Source organism: Globicephala melas, chromosome 3 (assembly GCF_963455315.2).
Source record: "Globicephala melas chromosome 3, mGloMel1.2, whole genome shotgun sequence".
Classification (NCBI taxonomy): domain Eukaryota; kingdom Metazoa; phylum Chordata; class Mammalia; order Artiodactyla; family Delphinidae; genus Globicephala; species Globicephala melas.
The window spans coordinates 168361494-168379935 of NC_083316.1; the positions used below are offsets into that span (position 1 = coordinate 168361494).

The following is an 18442-nucleotide window of genomic DNA, read 5'->3' on the forward strand; positions in this document are numbered from 1 at the left end:
AGGCGGGGATGCAGGCAGAGCGGGCATCCCTGGGGGAAAGTGCTCCCCTACCCACTTTCCTTTGTTGCCCTGGTGTCACTTGCCAACTGGTAGCCTGGCAGAACCTCCTCCTGGGCCAGTTTCTCACAGACTGGATTCAAACTGCCCCTTAGATAACTGAGCGACAGGTGCCTGCTGCACCACGGGCCTGTTAGGATTGTTTCATGCTCTCATTCAGCACGTTGAAAATAGGTAAGACTAGTGGAAAGTTAGTGTCCACCCCTCCCTCAACCCAGTTGTTGTGGTGCTGCTGTGTTCTTTCCTGTGGAATCAGGAGGAGTTCGGTCAGGCCTTGGAACCAGGGGTTGCGGAATTCGAGAGAGCTCTTCCTGCTTTCTGTATCCAGAGTGGTCTGAAAGGTGTAGTGTTGGCTGGTCAGGGAAAGAATGGCTACAGAGTTACATTTTTATGTTATCCTTCCCTGTTTCCGTCATCCTTGGTGGTAGAGCATTCTTACTGCCAGTGCTTAGTTACAGCAGCAGGACTAGGCTAGGCTGTCAGGGACCACACCCTTTTGGAAATGTTCTGCCCCTCTGCCTGCTTGCTGCCAATGCTTTCTTTCCTTTCTCTCTCCTTTCTCTTTCTCTTTTTTTCTCTCTTTCTCCGGTGCATTATTTAGTGAGATGTGGAGAATCACTTGAATGTTAGGTTTTCTATTAAGATTACCTTCCAGAGGAGAAGTTTGAGCACTTAACTCGTAAAACAGGTAATTGCGGGCCTTCAGCAGATGTTTTTGTCATTTACCTGAATTAAGGTATTTAAACACTTTGGCACAGCTCTTGTCTGGATTCTGATGACTTAGGTGATACAGTAAACAGACATGTGACTAAGGATGTTAAACTACCACGAAATGAATGTCAAATTAGTCAGTGTCTTTAGAATTGTCCCCAAGGGTGTGTGTTATTCCTTGAGAAAAGAGTAGATTTAACTAAATCAAAAACATAGGAATCGGGCTTCCCTGGTGGCGCAGTGGTTGAGAGTCCGTCTGCCGATGCAGGGGACACGGGTTCGTGCTCCGGTCCGGGAAGACCCCACATGCCGCGAAGCGGCTGGGCCCGTGAGCCATGGCCGCTGAGCCTGCGCGTCCGGAGCCTGTGCTCCGCAACGGGAGAGGCCACAGCAGTGAGAGGCCCGCGTACCGCAAAAACAGAAACAAAAAAAACCCATAGGAATCATAGCAAAATCAATTTTAGTCTCAGAAAACCTTGAAACAAGATAATCTGCATTGTCTGAATAGTTTTAAGTTAACTAGACATTCTCTTTTGGGGGAAACAACTTTTGCTTGAAACCTTCAGCTGCTTTTAAAGTATATATTTCTTACATAATGTGCCATGGAAAAACTGATGAGGTAACAGATTTTGTGAGTACCAACTTTATGGACAAATACTGGACAGTAGTATTTACAAAGCCCATTTCATGGATTGCCAAAGCAAAGACGACAGTTTATTTCTTAGAGGAATTTTGCATAGGTTTTTTTGGCTTTTAAAATTGGTAACCATAGCCCTGGATAGTAATATTCCTTACATTGTCATCCATAAATAGGGTTGGAATTGGAACTGTTCTTAAATTGTTGTTCAGTAAGAATCGGATGCACACTTACTCATGAAGTTATAAGAAAAGTTTGTAATTACTTGTAAATAATGATGATTTTCATTTATTTTACTTTAGGTGGTCTTTTAAATCTCATAAAGCTTTTTTAGACTTAGAGTTAGTGCCGCACGTGTTCAGAATTAAGGATTAATCCCATGTGGAAAATTGAATCTGACAGTGTGTTTAATTAGCACTGAATGCAGTTTTCAGGTGTGAGGCTGAGAGCTGCTCAAGAAATCCAGCAGAGTTCTGTGTGAGTTCAGTCGAGTTGGTAATGAAAGCATTGAGAGCTCAGAGCTGTACGGTGGATGTCCCCAGGGGTAGAATGTGACAGGCGGGCCAGATCTACTGTAATATTTCCCTTTTCTAGCAGTTCTGTCAAAATACCACCCATCTAGTGTAGCTGGCTACCTCTACCTTTACATCCTTGTTAAACCTAAATAAGACAGCTACTGGGTTTTGGTGTAATACTTGATTTCCCATCAGGAGAAGTTCTATTTTAATAAGCTTTTGGCATAAATGTTAATAGCCGAATTCCTTCATCTGGAGAATATCAGGAAGTTGGAAGCCTGATTGGAACCCCATCGAACTCTGTTAGTGGTGGATAACAATATGAAGCGCTGGTTACTGATTCTCTGTATTGAATAAGTCCCAAGCACTTGATATCTCGTCCAGTCCTCACAGTAATCCCGTGAGCTAGGTATTAATGATACCCATTTTGCTGATAAGGAAACGAAGCTCAGGGTGCAGTAACTGGTGTAGGATCCCCAGGGTGGTGAGTGGTGGTGTCTGGCTAGGAATGAGGGCTGCCTGGCTCCCAGGCTGTGCCTTTGCCCCATGGTAGGGCATGCCCGAGCTTGGGGAGGTGCTCGTGGTGGCAGACCTAGCCTGATGCAGCCGCTCAGCAGTGGGGCCTGCTGGCGGAGACTGGGTTCCGCCATTCTTTACGCTGTCACCTGGATCCTGCCCCTTTCGTTTGGGTCCTAGTCAGATTGTGGTTTAGGGCCGCATTCTTCAGACTTGCAAAATTACTTGCTCTGGAGTGGGGAGGCCGAGGAAGTATCTGGTCCAGTGTCATGGGGATGGTAATGATAACCCAACCCATGTCTCTCAATAATCTCTTCCAGAGGCAACAGATAGCTTGGGAAAGGCAACAGAGCCCACGTCAGCCATGGGGGGCAGCATAGGCAGCCCCAGTGCTGCCAGATGAAAAATCACCCATTAACACCACCCAGGTAGGAGACCGCTGCCCTGTCAGGTATGGCTACGACCGGATTCAGAATGGTCCTGGTCATACCCAGGCCAGCCTCTGTTGCCTGCACCCCATCTCTGACCCCCTGGTCTCCAGGCCCTTCCAGAGTGAACGTTACCCTCCAAGGCCTGTCTGTCCCCTGAGCTTAGGTCCCAGAAACACAAGCTGCCAGAGAGAATCTGGTGTCATTGCCTCAGGGACTGGGTGCACCTGCCACCACACCCAAAAGCAGGAGAGTGGGGCTCGTGGGAACCTGTAGTTGAGTTTGAAGCAGTCCTGACAATGATTGCACCTCGGCAGCACTTCCCGCGTACTCCCCGTTGGGATTGACTGGAGGTGGACCCTGGGAAAGCAAGGCACAGGAGTTCTCCTTTTACAGTGTGCCTGCTGTTGTTTTCTTAAAGACCCATCTCAGGAAGGCTCTCAACTGCAGGCGAGACCTGATTTCAGCATATTTTAAGGAAAACCTTTCAAATGACAGAACTATACTATCTGTGTTCCAACCACACGTACATTAGGTACATTTAAAATTTTTGAAGTATGGATTTTGAATTTTCATTTTATCCATTTTAGAGCTAAAAGTCAACTCACCAACATCAGAGCATAAGTTAATTCCTAATAGAGATTTTTTTCCTCAACATATTCTGTTTCTGAATTTTTAAAAGTTTTACTTTATATTTTGTCTTTTGTCTGGATCTACCAATGTGTGTATTTAGAATGATCAGAACAAATACATCAAATTTAAAAGCATTTTCAAATGATCCTTTAAAATTCTTTTTTCATGTGAGTGTAATTGGTGTTCTCTTATGTGGTTTTGGAGGTAAGGAGACAAAGACCATTGATCTGGATGAATAACTGAGCAGTCCTAAAAAGTAAGGGAAACGTGTAGAAAGGGTATTTATAAACCTCGTATTCATTCCTTATTTTATAGTCTATATTTTATATTCATTATTTTATATTCATTCTTTATTAGTAGATCAAAAGTTTGTGAACCTTCAGATCAGGAATTGCAGATGGTCTTGTAAGGAGCAGACACATACATGTGTGAATACCGTCTAAGATAAAGGATAGAGGGTCTGTCAGGGGAGGATCAAAACAGCCTGCGCACCCCACCCTCCCACCTGTCATTGACACGTGGCACTGAACCCAGAGTGGCAAGTCTTCCCAGTTTCCCAGAGAACCCACAATTCCCTGTCCTACATGAAATCCCCCAAATTTTGAATGCCAGAACCAAAGTCAGACTGTGAGCCAAATGACACCTGTTTCCACTTTATGACCTTGCTTTCTGTTCTTAAAAGTTTAATCACAGAAGGATAATGTAGAAGACATTATAGATACATTTGGTAATTAAAAGGAATAGTATGTATTCCAGCTAGAAGGAGGAGCCCTCCTTTTTGACTGGTTTTAGTCGATTAAGAAGGTCGTGGGGTTTTGCGTGTATGTTAAGAAGATAATACCAGTTTTTGTCTTCATCACGGCTCTGAGCTGCTCAGATAGCTTATTCATCTAAGGTGAGAAACGCTGTCTAATTCAAAACAAAATTAGGAAGCTTTGACAAAACGCAGGGATTTTTTGCTTGTTTCTTTTGTTTTTTGGTATGTCTGTGACACCTTAAATCTGAAGTGTGCTCTTTACTCATAGGGTATTCTAGAATCTTGGTAGGAAAAGCTTTTGGTACCACCCAAGGTCTAACTGGTGGGTAATTGTTCCCTTGTTCTGTCCCTTGTACTGTGGTATCCGCACACCAGCTGGGAACTGACATTCTCTGCCTGTCCTTTTCTCTTATACTTGCGTTAGAGGGTACTTCTAAGCTTGCCAGACTTTTCTAGCTAGAAACTTCATTTGTAAATATTTGGGGGAACGGGACTTTTTTTTTTGGTACATATTGTGCTTTGGGCAGGTTTTCTTTCCCCCCAGAGGTAAGTTGCATTTGCAGCACATCACTGTCCGCTTGCATATTTAAATTAACTGTTGACTAAGAATTGAGAATTACTTCACTTTGGTTCTGTAGCACTTTGTAGTTTGGAAACTCACTTTTGTTGACTGAGGTTAACTCCTTGTGAGTTTTGCTCTCTGGGAACAGAAAGAACTATAATGTCTAAGACTCTTGGAATGAATGTTTTTAAAATAGATTTTTTAAATTTATTTATTGGCTGCGTTGTGTCTTCCATGGCTGTACGCGGGCTTTCTCTAGTTGCCGAGGGCTTCTCATTGCGGTGGCTTCTCTTGTTGCAGAGCACAGGCTCCAGGCACGCAGGCTTCAGTAGTTGTGTCACACGGGCTCAGTAGTTGTGGCGCACGGGCTTAATTGCTCCGCGGCATGTGGGATCTTCCCAGACCAGGGCTGGAACCCATGTCCCCTGCATTAGCAGGCGGATGCTTAACCACTGCGCCACCAGGGAAGCCCGGAATGAATGTTTTTTAAAAAGCCAGTGGCTTCTTTTAAATTTTGAATGTCATTGCTTGAATCAGGGTTGGTGGTTCGACGTCTGTTGTACTTGCTTATGAGAAACTCACACTGGCTGTCTAGTCCCACCTCCCTCTGTTGACACGAGAGGCCCATGTGCTAGACCAGCATAGATGTTGCTGTGGAGGTTTTTCTGCCCCTTAAAGCAGCAGGAGAGGGCTGGAACCACGGATGAGCCCTCTCTGTGCCCAGAACAGCATTTCACCTATTTGGTTCATGGCAGCAAAAAGGCACGGCCGTATTGATCCTGGTTGGGCGTCCTCTCACTTGCACTGCTCCTGGGGAGGGCGAGTGTACATAATGCTTTCTCTTTAGCTTAACCAGCATGTATCAACAAGATGGCATTCTTAAGCATCTGACCAGCGGGGCTAACTATGCAGCCACCTTCCATGTGAGCACCACGTTCCTTTTCAGAAGGACAGAAGAGAATTCTGGGAGTTCCACTGCCAAACAGAACATGGCTCACCCTCAACGCTCAGGAAACTCCCGTCACGAGTCTCTGGAATCCCTGCCTCGGGAACACCAAGCAGCCCAGTGGCTCTGTCTTGAGGAGCTTGGCTGGCCCTGACTGGGAGCTGGAGACTCCTGACTACATTTTAAAGAAGGCTGCGGATGGGCGTAAGGGAATGAAATTCTCCATCATCTTCCCAAGAGCCCAAGGATTTCGTTCACCAGATCCCTTTCCAGGATGTCTTCCGGGAGTACCTGGGTCTGAAATGGATATTTAACATGGAGAGTGCATATAAGGCTTTCGTGGAAAAAAAAAACTTCTGTTAGAAAAATCAGAATTGTTATGGGAATGAATGTATGGTATGCTGTATGTTTTGAACATAAAACCCTTGTGGGGGGCTTCCCTGGTGGCGCAGTGGTTGAGAGTCCGCCTGCCGATGCAGGGGACACGGGTTTGTGCCCCGGTCCGGGAAGATCCCACATGCCGCGGAGCGGCTAGGCCCGTGAGCCATAGCCGCTGAGCCTGCGCGTCCGGAGCCTGTGCTCCGCAACGGGAGAGGCCACAACAGTGAGAGGCCCGTGTACCGCAAAAAATAAAAATAAAACAATAAAACCCTTGTGCGGCTTCCCTGGTGGCGCAGTGGTTGAGAGTCCGCCTGCCGATGCAGGGGACACGGGTTCGTGCCCCGGTCCGGGAAGATCCCACATGCCACGGAGCGGCTGGGCCCGTGAGCCATGGCCGCTGAGCCTGCGCATCCGGAGCCTGTGCTCCGCCAACGGGAGAGGCCACAATAGTGAGAGGCCCGCGTACCGCAAAAAAAAAAAAAAAAACGCTTGTGAACTGAAGTGCCAAATGAAGTCATCTCTCTGGGTGTATATGTATGCATGTACCCACAAAATAACAAATGTGATCTTACTGCCAATAAAACGGGTTTGAAAATATCCTCCCTGATGAATGTCTTGAGTGCGCATGTTAGCCTTGGGTATCGCCCTTCACAGTGCACCGTCTAAGCTCCGAATGTTCCTCAACCCTGTGAGTAGTCACAGACGCACCTGGGAAACTGAGCTAGGTCAGGATGCCAGAGCCGAGGTTTTCTCCCCATAGCACTGCAAAGTAGGTGATCGTTGAGGTTGCGATTTCCAAGTGCTAGGCACTCAGGTTTAACCCCTCCTTCTGGTTTAGTTTCTGCCATTGGGGTGGGGGTGGGGGTCCTTAGGAGGAGGGTTGATAGATAAGTGGGTGAAGAGCTATGCCCTGGAAGGAAGAGTCCATGATTTAAAAAGAAAGCACTATGTAAGGTTTCTCAGCACTGTGATTCCACAAAAATCTTTCTTGCGCTTGATTTTTTTTTCTCATACTCTATATGTTTTGATTGTGTTTGTGTGCTCACTGAATGATTCTTTGAAAGCAGTCTGCAACAGAGATCATTGTTACAGCAAACCCCAGAGTCACTTGTCTTTCCTCCTGACCATCCCTGTGACATTCCATCACCTGCCTGTAGATTCCTCAGATGCGCCCTTCTGAAGTGAGGTCTACACTCAAGGTGCAATGTGTCCTTACGATTGGCCTTTTAGGAGCAAGCAGAGCGTGTACCAGAGAGTTTCCTGGGTCGGGGAATGTGGCCTCCCCAGACGAGTCCCTTCCATCTCCGGGCCTCCGTGTCCCCATCAGTTAGGTGACTCACTGAACAAGCTCATATCCATGGGTCTTGCCAGCCTTGCATTCTCAAATCTTATCTAGACGATGCACCCAAAGAAGCCTGACTCTCCAAAACAAAATTCAGACCAAAAATCCTGCGACCCAAAGACAAGGATGGCAGCCAGGACTTGTGAGTCTGCGTCACACAGATGTGCTTCAGTCCCACTCTTCCTGAGCCAACAGGTGCCGGTGCTTTCTCCCCAGCTTCCCGCCTCAGCTCTTCTCCCTGCCAGGCAGGCGACACTCACCGGGCCCTTGTTGTCATGGGGACAGCGGCCCTGGGCCTTGTGGTGCAGCGGCACCCTCTCCCTGTGAGCAGCACGTGACTTCAGACAGCAGCAGCACAAGCTTAGGCCCCTTGCTTGAGGGGAGGCTTCACCGAGAGTAAATGTGTGACTCTGTTCTTCAACAACTACTCCCAACTCCTTGCTCTTGGTCGGGGCTGAGAACTGGTAGCCTGCAGACCATGTTTGATTATCACACCAGCTCTCTTCGGCCCGTGCAGTGGGTTTTTTACTTGCTATATTTGAGTTAGGTGCCAGTATTTTAAAATTGGGAGACTTTCCAAAGATTTCTGGTATCGTTTAAAATGGGAAGATCTGGCCACTCTGGGCTGCGTTGTGAGCTCCTGTGCGAGGCACTGTAGCACATGAGTTCTTGTTTGTCACGACATCCCGAGAGGTAGGTGTTCCCATTTTACAGGTGAGTAAACTGAGACGAGGAAAGAAGAAGTGACTCGCTCAAGGCCCCGCGGTGAGCCAGAGCCAGGATTGGAAGCCAGGTGGTGTGGCTCCTGTTCCCATGCCAGCTGCTGGACTGTGGCTCTCCTCCCATTTCCTAAGCTTGAAACCCCTGTGAGCTCTTCCTTGATCTTGATCTTGATCTTGGTCCTTGGTCCTCGTGCAGAACCCTCGCGTCCTCAACCTCTTCTCTTAACCTTGCTCTAAGGGAGTGTCTCATTTGTGCCTGCAGGATTTTCATGCATGGAGGTGACTGACGACAGGGGCCGTCTTGCCATTGAATGAGGATTTATTACATTTTCCGAGAGAAGGGAACACGCCACGCCACACAGGGGCACGTAAACTTTGCCTTTAGTCTCAGCAAATGCTTTTTGCTCTCCCATTCAAGGAGAGATTCTTAAGCTGGGGGCTGTGAGGCCCCAGGTGATTACCGGCAAAGCCGTGCCATTTCCGGGAGTCACAGAGGGCCGGAAGTCACAGCTTTCGTCTGATTCGTAAAAGGACCCAGAAAAAGGCTATTAGAAATTGACCTCTTACCAAAGGGAGCCGGAGAAGAGGTGTGGGGACTCTCCCTTCAGACTTGGGGCAGGGAGCCTGGGCGGGAGTGACAGCCTCTGCTGCTGACTCACCTTCCTGCCCCCTACCTTTAAATGTTAGGCTCTAATCCCTGATCCCCAACCCTGGGCACCCAGACCTTGCAGGTCTGAGTTTCTCAGATTTTTCTCTGTGAGGCCGTCCTGGGCACTGTGGGGTGTGGAGCAGCATCCCTGGCCCCCACCTACTCAATGCCAGGAGCCCCCCAAAGTGACAACCACAGATGTCCTCAATATTACCCCCTTTCCCCTGGGGGCAGGCTCACCCCAGGTGAGAACCCCTGCTCTAGATTACCTAGGCTTTGACAACCATATGGGCCATGCCTGAGGAGTCGCTCCCATGAACTATTTTTTGGCTAGCTCAGCTCCTAAAACCTCGATGTGGTAGATTGGTTGCCAAAACACCCCTGTCCTTTATGTTGTTCCTTCTTATATCCACGCCCTTTCCACTGTGACCATGCAGCTCTTCCCATCTAGAAATTATAAATACATCCACTTCCCTGGCCCTCGAGCCTGGGCTTCCTTGTGCTCCTCCTTGGCCCGTAGATTGCAGCGGAAGAGATACTGCCATAGACTGAAGGTTTATACACCCCCCCGTCCCTCATTCGTATGTTGAAACCTAACCCCCAAGTTGATGGCATTAGGAGGTGGGGCCTTTTGGAGGTGATTAGGTCATGAGGGTGGGGTCCCTCATGAATGGGATTAGTACCCTTTGAAAGGGACCTCAGAGAGCTCCCTTACCCCTTGTGCCATTTGAGGACACAGCGAGAAGATGGCTATCTATGAACCGGGACGCAGGCTCTCACCAGATACTGGTGTGCTGGTTCCTTCATTTTGGACTTCCCAGTCTCCAGAACTGAGAAATTTCTGTTGTTTATAAGCCACCCAATCTGTGGTATTCTGGTGTAACATCTGTTCGAGCTGCCAATCCTGTTCATGCCTGTTCTAAGCGTAGACCTCTAGAGCCTTTGCACACGTCCTCTCCATCTTGGGGGACCCTGCCACATGAAGGGCCCCCAGCTGGACCACTGGAGGAGAAGATACTACAGGGAGGAGGGCTTCAGTGCCCGTTGGACAGCCAGCTGCCCTCCAGAAGTGGAGCTGCCTGCTGCTCAGATGCAGCCCAGCCCAGCCTACAGAGTTAGGAACAAAATAAACCATGGCTGTTTTAAGCTGGGGATCAGCAAGCCTTTTCCTAAAAGGTCAGAGAGTAAATATTTTCCATTCCAGGGGTGTCTTAGTTCAGGCTGCTGTGAGAAAGTACCACAGACTGGGTGGCTTGTAAGCAACAGGAGTTTATTCCTCTGGAGGTCTGCGATCAGGGTGCAGGCAGGGTTGGGTTCTGGTGAGAACCCTCTTTGGGTTGCAAATGCTGACTTCTCACTGTGTCCTCACCTGGAGGAGAGCGGAGTGGGGAGGCAAGCTCTCCTGTGACTTTTATAAGGGTACTCATCCCATCACGGGGGGCCCCACCCTCATGACCTCATCTAATCCTAGTTACCTCCCAAAGGCCCCACCTCCTAACACCATCACATTGAGGGGTAGGGGTTCAACATAACAATTTTGGGGAGACACAAACATTCAGTCCACAACAGCGGGCTACACTGGGTCTGTTGCAGCTACAGAGCTCGGCCACTATAGGGCAAAAGTGGCTGAAAGCAATACATAAACAGGTGGGCATGGCTATGTGCCATCAAAACCTTATATTTTGACACTGAAATGTGAGTTTTGTATAATTTTCACGTGTCATGAAATAGTACTCTCTTAACTTTCTCCAACCACTTAAAAATGCAAAATTCATTTTTTGCTCATGGGCTGTGCAAAAAACAGGCAGTGGGCAGATGTGGCCATACTTGGCCTAGCCTTCTTTTAAATCCCTTCCATTTCTCCCTTTATCCCTTCCGTCTGGGCTCCACTGTGCTGAGCCCTCTCCTGAGAAGGGCACGAGTCCCATGGCACGTGCACCCTCCCCAGCTTGAGGGCATCCATGCTCCACTTCCGCAGAGCTTGCTTAGCTAAATGAAAGCCAGGCAACACGTCATCCTCCCGGACCACAAACAGCTTTGTGCTGCCCTGAGCAGTTACTCAGGTGGGCCTACTGTTCCCTTTGGGGTCACAGCTACCACTTTGACCATAGTCATGAAACGTTTACTTGACTGCTTTGCAAGCCCCGTTTTGGGTGTCTGCAAAGCCCTCGACCACCGGGAGCTGACCTGGCTGAAATTTGCATAGGTGACCTGAAGTGGCCTCTGTGTGTCTCCTATCAGCTTTGCCCTCAGCTTCTCCCCTCTACAGCCATCACCACCTGTCTAGTCTGCTCGAGCTGCCATAACAAAACACCACAGACTGAGTGGCCTAAACAATGCACGTATTCGTCACAGTCTGGAAGCTGGACATTCAAGATCCAGGTGCTGGCAGGGTTAGTTTCTCCTGAGGCCTCTCTCCTTGGCCTGCAGATGGCTGCCTTCTTCCTGTGTCCCTGTGTGGTCTTCCCTCTGTGTGGGCATCCCTGGTGTCTCTTCTCATAAGGATACGAGTCCTATAGGATTAGGACCCCACCCTTATGGCCTCATTTAATTCTTTAAAGGCTCTATCTCCAAACACAGTCTTATTGGGGTTAGGGCTTCATGTGAATTTGAGGGGGGGCGGGTACAACTCAGTCCACAGCACCACCTTAGCATCCTAAAACAGGACATATCTTGTCCTGAGATACTGTGGTGACTCCGGATTGCTTACTGGATAAAACTCGGATTCTGCCTGGCATCCCAGAGTCCCGAGCCCACCATCCAGCCTCCTGTCACCCACCCCTCCTCTGTCCCTCAGCACACAGGGCCATTCCCCTGTCAGCCCCTGTGCTCTTCTCCCTTTCCCACGTGTGTGCCAGGCCCTTCTCTCAGCGCAGGGGGCTGCATCTGAGCCCTCTCTGGAATCCCAGTATTCTTCATAGGTGAGGCCTTTTCAGGCTCTGGGTTGGAGGGGGAGGCTCCTGCTGCCTGCTGGGCTGTCAGCACATCCATACTTCTTCCAGACGGTGTGTCTCTATCTCCCCCGCCCCTCCCCCAGCGTCTCAGCTGTTTGCACAGGAGAGGTGCTTCATCCTGTCATCTGAGTAGAAGGGGGCAGGGGTGACCTCCGGTGAGATCAAGGGCGTTTCAGCATCCCACGTAAAACTCAAAGCTGATATCTACCCTGACCCTGTACGCTTCACAGCCAATCAGTCTGCTCACAGCTGTGACGTTTGCAGGCCCTCGTAATAAAACTGACAGGAGTCACCCTGCAGGGCACGGGAACACCTGAGATCTCCCACCACTGAGTTACATCAAGATCAAACGGCTTGGACGCCCAGCCATCTGTGAGCAGACTCTCCTTTTGTCCTTGACTTTGGTCTAGCTCAGTGGTCTTCAAACCTCAGGGTGCATAAGCATCACTACTCAGGGTCGTATACAACCAAAACATGTCCTGAATTCTTAGTTTACGCCCGCAAACGTGCTGTCTCGAGCCTGATCCCGAGTCACAGGGTAGCCCGCAGTGTCCCGGTGATCCTTCTGGAGTAGGGTCTGGACCAGCTGTAAACCAACACATGACGTTGCCCATCTGCAGCTGGGGACTCAGAGCTGGTGCCCTGGGATTGGGCTTGTCCTAGACCAGTGGTTCTCACCCGGACAGTGTCTGGGGAAATCTGTGGTTGTTTGAACTGGGGACACCTCTGGCGTTGGGCGGGTGGAGGCCACGGATGCTGTTCCACAGCCCAAAGTGCCCAGGATGGTCCCCTACAGAGAGTGACCGGGCTGCAATGTCAGCATTGCCAGGATCGAGAAACCCTGCCCTAGACAGAACAGGCTGTTTGATCTCCTGGCCTGGAACAAGGTCAACAACTGGCCGCCTCACTGGTTCCCTAGGTGGGCCCCCCACCAGATGGAGACACAACTTTTGACCTGAGCTGGGTCACTGCGGGAGCAGGTGAAGAAAGCCCCAAGCTTGTCTCTACTCCCTCAGGCCCTCAGCTAAAGGACAAGACTTGCCCTCCACCGCAGGAGACACTTTGCCTCAGCACCCTCAGTTGGCACCACTTGGTGCGCTGGGTCTTCAGGACTGGGGGCAGAGACCCTTCTGGAGGTGGAGGCCATTGGCACGCTGGGAAGCCAGGCAAGAAGGAAAGCATCACTGCAGTGCTGATGGCCTCTTACCCAGCAGAGGCAGCAGGGCTCAGTCCAGAGAGTTCCAGGTCTGCGCTCACACTTGGACTCCAGCACTCCCGCCCTTGCAGCTTGGGCAGCTCAGACCCCTTTGTCGAGCCTTCTGAGTGGCTTCAACGGCATGGCTTTTTATCGTCCTCCCAAAGCCCATCCTATCCGTTTTCCTTGCCAGTTTGGGTTGGTCCACACCTCTCCCATGTGACTCAGGAGAAGGTGGCCCCAGCTCCAGGTTAAATCCTTATGGATCTGAGGCAGCCATCCTCACCCCATTCTCCTCAGCTGTGCCCTGTTTGGAGCAGGTCGTGTGGGACCCAGGCTGGACAAGAAGCCATGAGGGGAAGCTGGCACAAGAAAGCATATACAGAACATACGTAGAACATGTGTAACAGTAGAAAATGGGGAATAGCATGTGGTGGTTTAAAAATATTGCCATAAATTCTCATATTCAGTATTCATTAAGAGAATTCATATTCCATATTCCCATAAATAAATTCACTCCTCCCTTCAAAAGATGGTGCTTAATCCTCTCCCCTTGAGGGTGGGGTGCATTTAGTGGTTCACTTCTAAGGCAGAATGTGGCAGAAGTTATGCCATGTGATGTCTGAGGCTCATAACAAGGATAGCTTCCACCTGGTCCTTCCTCTCTCTCTCTCTCTGGCATCTCTCATTCTGGGGGAAGCTGGTCGCCATGTTGTAAGAACACTCGAGCAGCATTGGGAAAGCACCAACCATGTTAAGGAGCCATCCTGGAAGCAGATCTCACTACCCCCACTACGCCAGTCGAGCCTTCAGATGATGCTGTCCTAGCCAACTACTTCTTCTTCTTTTTTTTTTTTTTGGCCATGCCGTGCAGCATGGGGAACCTTAGTTCCCTGACCAGGGACTGAATTCGTGCCCTGCATTGGGGGCGTGGAGTCTTAACCACTGGACTGCCAGGGAATTCCCCTAGTCGACTTCTTATTGGCAACGTCTTAAAGACTCTGAGTCAGAGCCCATCCACGCCACTCTCAAATTCTGACCGACAGAATCTGTGAAGATGGTAAATATTTATTATTGTTTGCAGCCACATCGTTGGGGGTAATTTTTTAAATTGAAGTATAATCACTTACAACATTCTGTTAATTTCAGGTATGTAACATAGTGATTTGATATTTTTATACATTACAAAATAATCACCATGATAAGTCCAGTTATCATCTGCTACCATGCAAATTTATTGCAATATTATTGACTATATTCCCCGTGCTGTATATTACATTCCTCAGACTTACTTACTTAAGGACTGGAAGTTTGTACCTCTTAATCTCCCTCACCTATTTAACTCATCCTCCCAACCCCCTCCCTTCTGGCTACCACCAGTTTATTCTGTGTATCTATGAGTCTGTTTCTGTTTTGTTATGTTTACTCATTTGTTTTATTTTTTAGATTCTTCACATAAGTGGGATCATGTGGTATTTGTCTTTCTCTGTCTGACCTATTTCACTCGGCATAATACCCTGTAGGTCTATCCATGTCACAAATGGCAAGATATCATTCTTTTTTTTTTTACGGCTGAGTAATATTCTATCGTGCACGAGTACACGTGCATGCACACATATGTGTGTGTGTGTGTGTGTGTACCTAAGTATCCGTCGTTAGACAAATGGATAAAGATATATATCTCCTTTATCCATCTTCTTTATCCATTCATCTATCAATGGACACTAAGGTTGATTCCATATCTTGGCTTTTGTAAATAATGCTGCAGTGAACATAGGGGTGCATAATCTTTTTGAATTAGTGTTTTTGTTTTCTTCAGAAAAATCCCCAGAAGTGGAATTGCTGGATCATATGCTAGTTCTATTTTTAATTTTTTGAGGAAGCTTCATATTGTTTTCCATAGTGGCTGTACCAATTGACATTTATTGGACCCCCTGCTGTGCGGCTCAGTTCCCAACAGCCCGCAGACCAGTACTGGGCTGTGGCCCGGGGGTTGGGGACCCCTGCCCTACAGGGTTTGCGGGAACTTCCTTCTTTTAAAAATTGAAGTAGAGTTGATATACAATATTGTATTAGTTTCAGGTGTACAGCAAAGTGATTCAGTATTTTCTTTAAAGATCTTTTCCGTTATAGGTTATTATAAGATACTAAATATGGTTCCCTGTGCTCTACAGTAGGCCCTTGTTTATCTGTTTTCCATATAGTAGTGTGTACCTGTTAATCCCATATTCCTAATTTATTCCTCCCTCCCCTCCCCTTTGGTAACCATAAGTAATTTTTAACTCTGCAATAGAAACTGATATATAATATAACTACTTACCAATAGTAAAATAGGCAAATGAAATACAGCCAAACAAATGAATAACCTTCACAGTTTGAGAGGCCCAGGGCAAAAGTACAAATGGAAGCCAGCATGCCATGTCTAAATATTTCAACATTATAGACCAAACTGGCAAAAGTTAAATACAGTATGTTCTGTCCCACCTACCTTAACAAATATACCTTTCTAATGACCAAGAAGAAAAAAAAGAGTGATGCTAGGTTTGCAGTTGTCAGAACATCAAAGGTTATCATTACTGTGCGTGTCTGGGCATTCAGGTGATGGGCTGATGATGTTTGGGTGTCTTAAATAAAATAAAAACATACTAATTCATAAATGATTATGTATTCTGTAAAATGTATTCTAGGTGCTTTCAGTTCAGCATGAATGATGTTTGTGTAATCAAGATTTTCATGTCATTTGAGTTTTGTTACAATAATGACCCTGTCATGGGCTGACTTGTGTCCTCCTAAAATTCATATTTGGGTGTTAGGTATTGGGGATTAGGGCTTCATTGCTAACTAAAGAATGTGACTGTAGGAGATGGGGTCTTTAAAGAGATAATTAAGGTAAAATGAGGTATTAGGGCGGCCCTGATTCAATATGACTGGTGTCCTTATAAGAAGAAGAGATTAGGACATAGACACACATAGAGGGAGACCATGTGAAGATGCGAGGAGAAGATCCCTGGGACCCCGGCGGGCCAGGACCCCACCTGCGATTGGGCTGCTCCCACCCACCATTTCCCAAATGCCTGACTGTAGGCCATACTAATATTTCCTGAGCACCTGCTATGTGCCAGGTGCCGCTGTTGTGCCGGCAAATAGCTTGGGACCCACCTCAGTTCCTGTGGCTTCGTGTTGGTGGAAGGATTGCGTCAGGCGGTGCTGGGAGGGAAAATCAAGCAGATTGAGGGGGCAGGATGACGGGTTACAGGGCCCTGCTGCTCTCCAACAGGGGCTCAGGAAGGGCTGCAGAAGGAGGTGAGGAAGGGAGCGAGCAGGTGTGGGAGGGGATGGAGGCGGAGGGCCTTGGGAGGGTTCTGAGCAGGAGGCAGAGGTGGTCAGGTCTGTGCTTTGAGCAGACCCCTCTGGCTGCCAGGAGGACGAAGAGATGCTGGCTAGGAGATGGGCAGGGCCGATGCAGCGGGCTCTGCTTGACCCTCAGCAGTACGCTTCTGTCTCCCTGGCGGGTCCCTCAGCCCCCAGGATGGCCTGGATAACACCCCCCCCCCAAGTTGTCCCCATTTCTCCATGGCCCTCCCCACTGGGCAGTGAACCACTTTGGGGGGCAGGAATGACACTGCAAGCATCACATGTGAGTCTAGCATCGGCCCAGAATGTGTGCGAAGGTGCCACTGGACAAGTGCTGCCAGCCGTCGTCCCTCTATACTCAGGTCTGCCTGCCTCTGAGCTGCGCACACGCCTTGCCTCATCCCCTGCGGCAGCGGTCCCCAACCTTTTTGGCACCAGGGATCGGTTTCGTGGAAGACAGATTTCCCATGGCCAGAGTGGAGGGGATGGTTCAGGCAATAATGCAAGTGACGGGGAGTAGCAGATGAAGCTTCACTCGCTCTCCTGCCCGCTGTGCACCCCCTGCTGTGCGGCTCAGTTCCCAACAGCCCGCAGACCAGTACTGGGCTGTGGCCCGGGGGTTGGGGACCCCTGCCCTACAGGGTTTGCGGGAACTTCCTTCTTTTAAAAATTGAAGTAGAGTTGATATACAATATTGTATTAGTTTCAGGTGTACAGCAAAGTGATTCAGTATTTTCTTTAAAGATCTTTTCCGTTATAGGTTATTATAAGATACTAAATATGGTTCCCTGTGCTCTACAGTAGGCCCTTGTTTATCTGTTTTCCATATAGTAGTGTGTACCTGTTAATCCCATATTCCTAATTTATTCCTCCCTCCCCTCCCCTTTGGTAACCGTAAGATTGTTTACTATGTCTGTGTGTCTGTTTCTGTTTTGTAAATAAGTTCATTTGTATTATTTTCAGATTTGACATATAAGTGATATAATATTTGTCTTTAACTCACTTCACTTAGTATGAGAATCTCTAGGTCCATCCATGTTGCTGCAAGTGGCAATATTTCATTCTATTTTATGGCTGAGTAATATTTCATTGTATATATGTACCACATCTTCTTTATCCATTCCTCTGTCGATGGGTGCTTAGGTTGCTTCCATGTCTTGGTTATTGTAAATAGTGCTGCAGTGAACATTGGGGTGCATACATCTTTCTGAATTAGAGTTTTCATCTTTTCTGGATATGTATCCAGGATTGGGATTGCTAGATCGTACGGTTGCTCTATTTTATTTATTTATTTTAATTTTTGAAGTTTTTGGCCGTTCCATGCGGCTTGTGGGATCTTAGTTCCCCGACCAAGGGTTGAACCCTGGCCCTCGGCAGTGAAAGTGCTGAGTCCTAACCACTTGACCACCAGGGAATTCCCACCTATTTTTATTTTTTAAGGAACTTCCATACTGTTTTCCATAGTGGCTACACCAATGTACATTCCCAACAACAGCGTAGGAGGGTTGTAGGAACTTTCTTATATGATTCTTACTGGTACTGGGCTAAACTCTTTGCCGATACCCTTCCGCGACAGACGGGCTTTTACATTTGAGGACTGTCTACTGGGTGACTGATATTTAGCGGAGTGAGGAGCGCGGGGATCAGAAAGATCTGGGTCTGAATCCGGCACTTGTCACCTGTCCTCAGAGTTTCATCCTCCAGACAGTGGGGACAGACCAACAGATGGACATACAGGCAGCTGGCAGTGCCTTCTCTAAGGGCAGGAAGGTAGGGATGACGTGAGGCAGACAAAAGGCCTCAGCTCTGGGCTTCCTGCAGAACGAACCACAAGCAAGAGCTGGTTCTTATAGGTAAAGAGTTCTTAGTTTAGCGTTAATCGACCTTCCATGATTTTTCTCAACTGTGAAAATGAAGACCAGGCTGGCTCTGAGCACTCAGGGTTGCTGTGAGATTGTGTTAATTCATGAAAAGCGCTTCCAATGGCTCCTGCGCTCACAGAAGAAAGGTCTTGGACTGGAGGCATCCAAGTGGCTGATGTCTAGTGTCAGATGGCATTTTTGTGCTCAGTGCAGGTTCTCGA

The 18442-nt window shown here is 48.2% G+C and overlaps 1 protein-coding gene across 4 annotated transcripts in view; it reads left to right on the forward strand.

Moving 5' to 3' along the window:
- The window catches only part of ZFR2 (zinc finger RNA binding protein 2), a 50933-nt gene that overhangs the window by 7661 nt on the left and 24830 nt on the right, over positions 1–18442 (forward strand). Inside the window, exon 2 of one of the 4 annotated variants that reach the window (XM_060297374.1) lies at positions 2757–2864. The exons of the other annotated variants lie outside the window; for them this stretch is intronic. Within the exon in view, the coding sequence (XP_060153357.1) occupies positions 2836–2864 (29 nt within the window). The 5' untranslated portion in view covers positions 2757–2835. The remainder of the gene's footprint in view (positions 1–2756; positions 2865–18442) is intronic. 4 annotated transcript variants of the gene reach the window in all.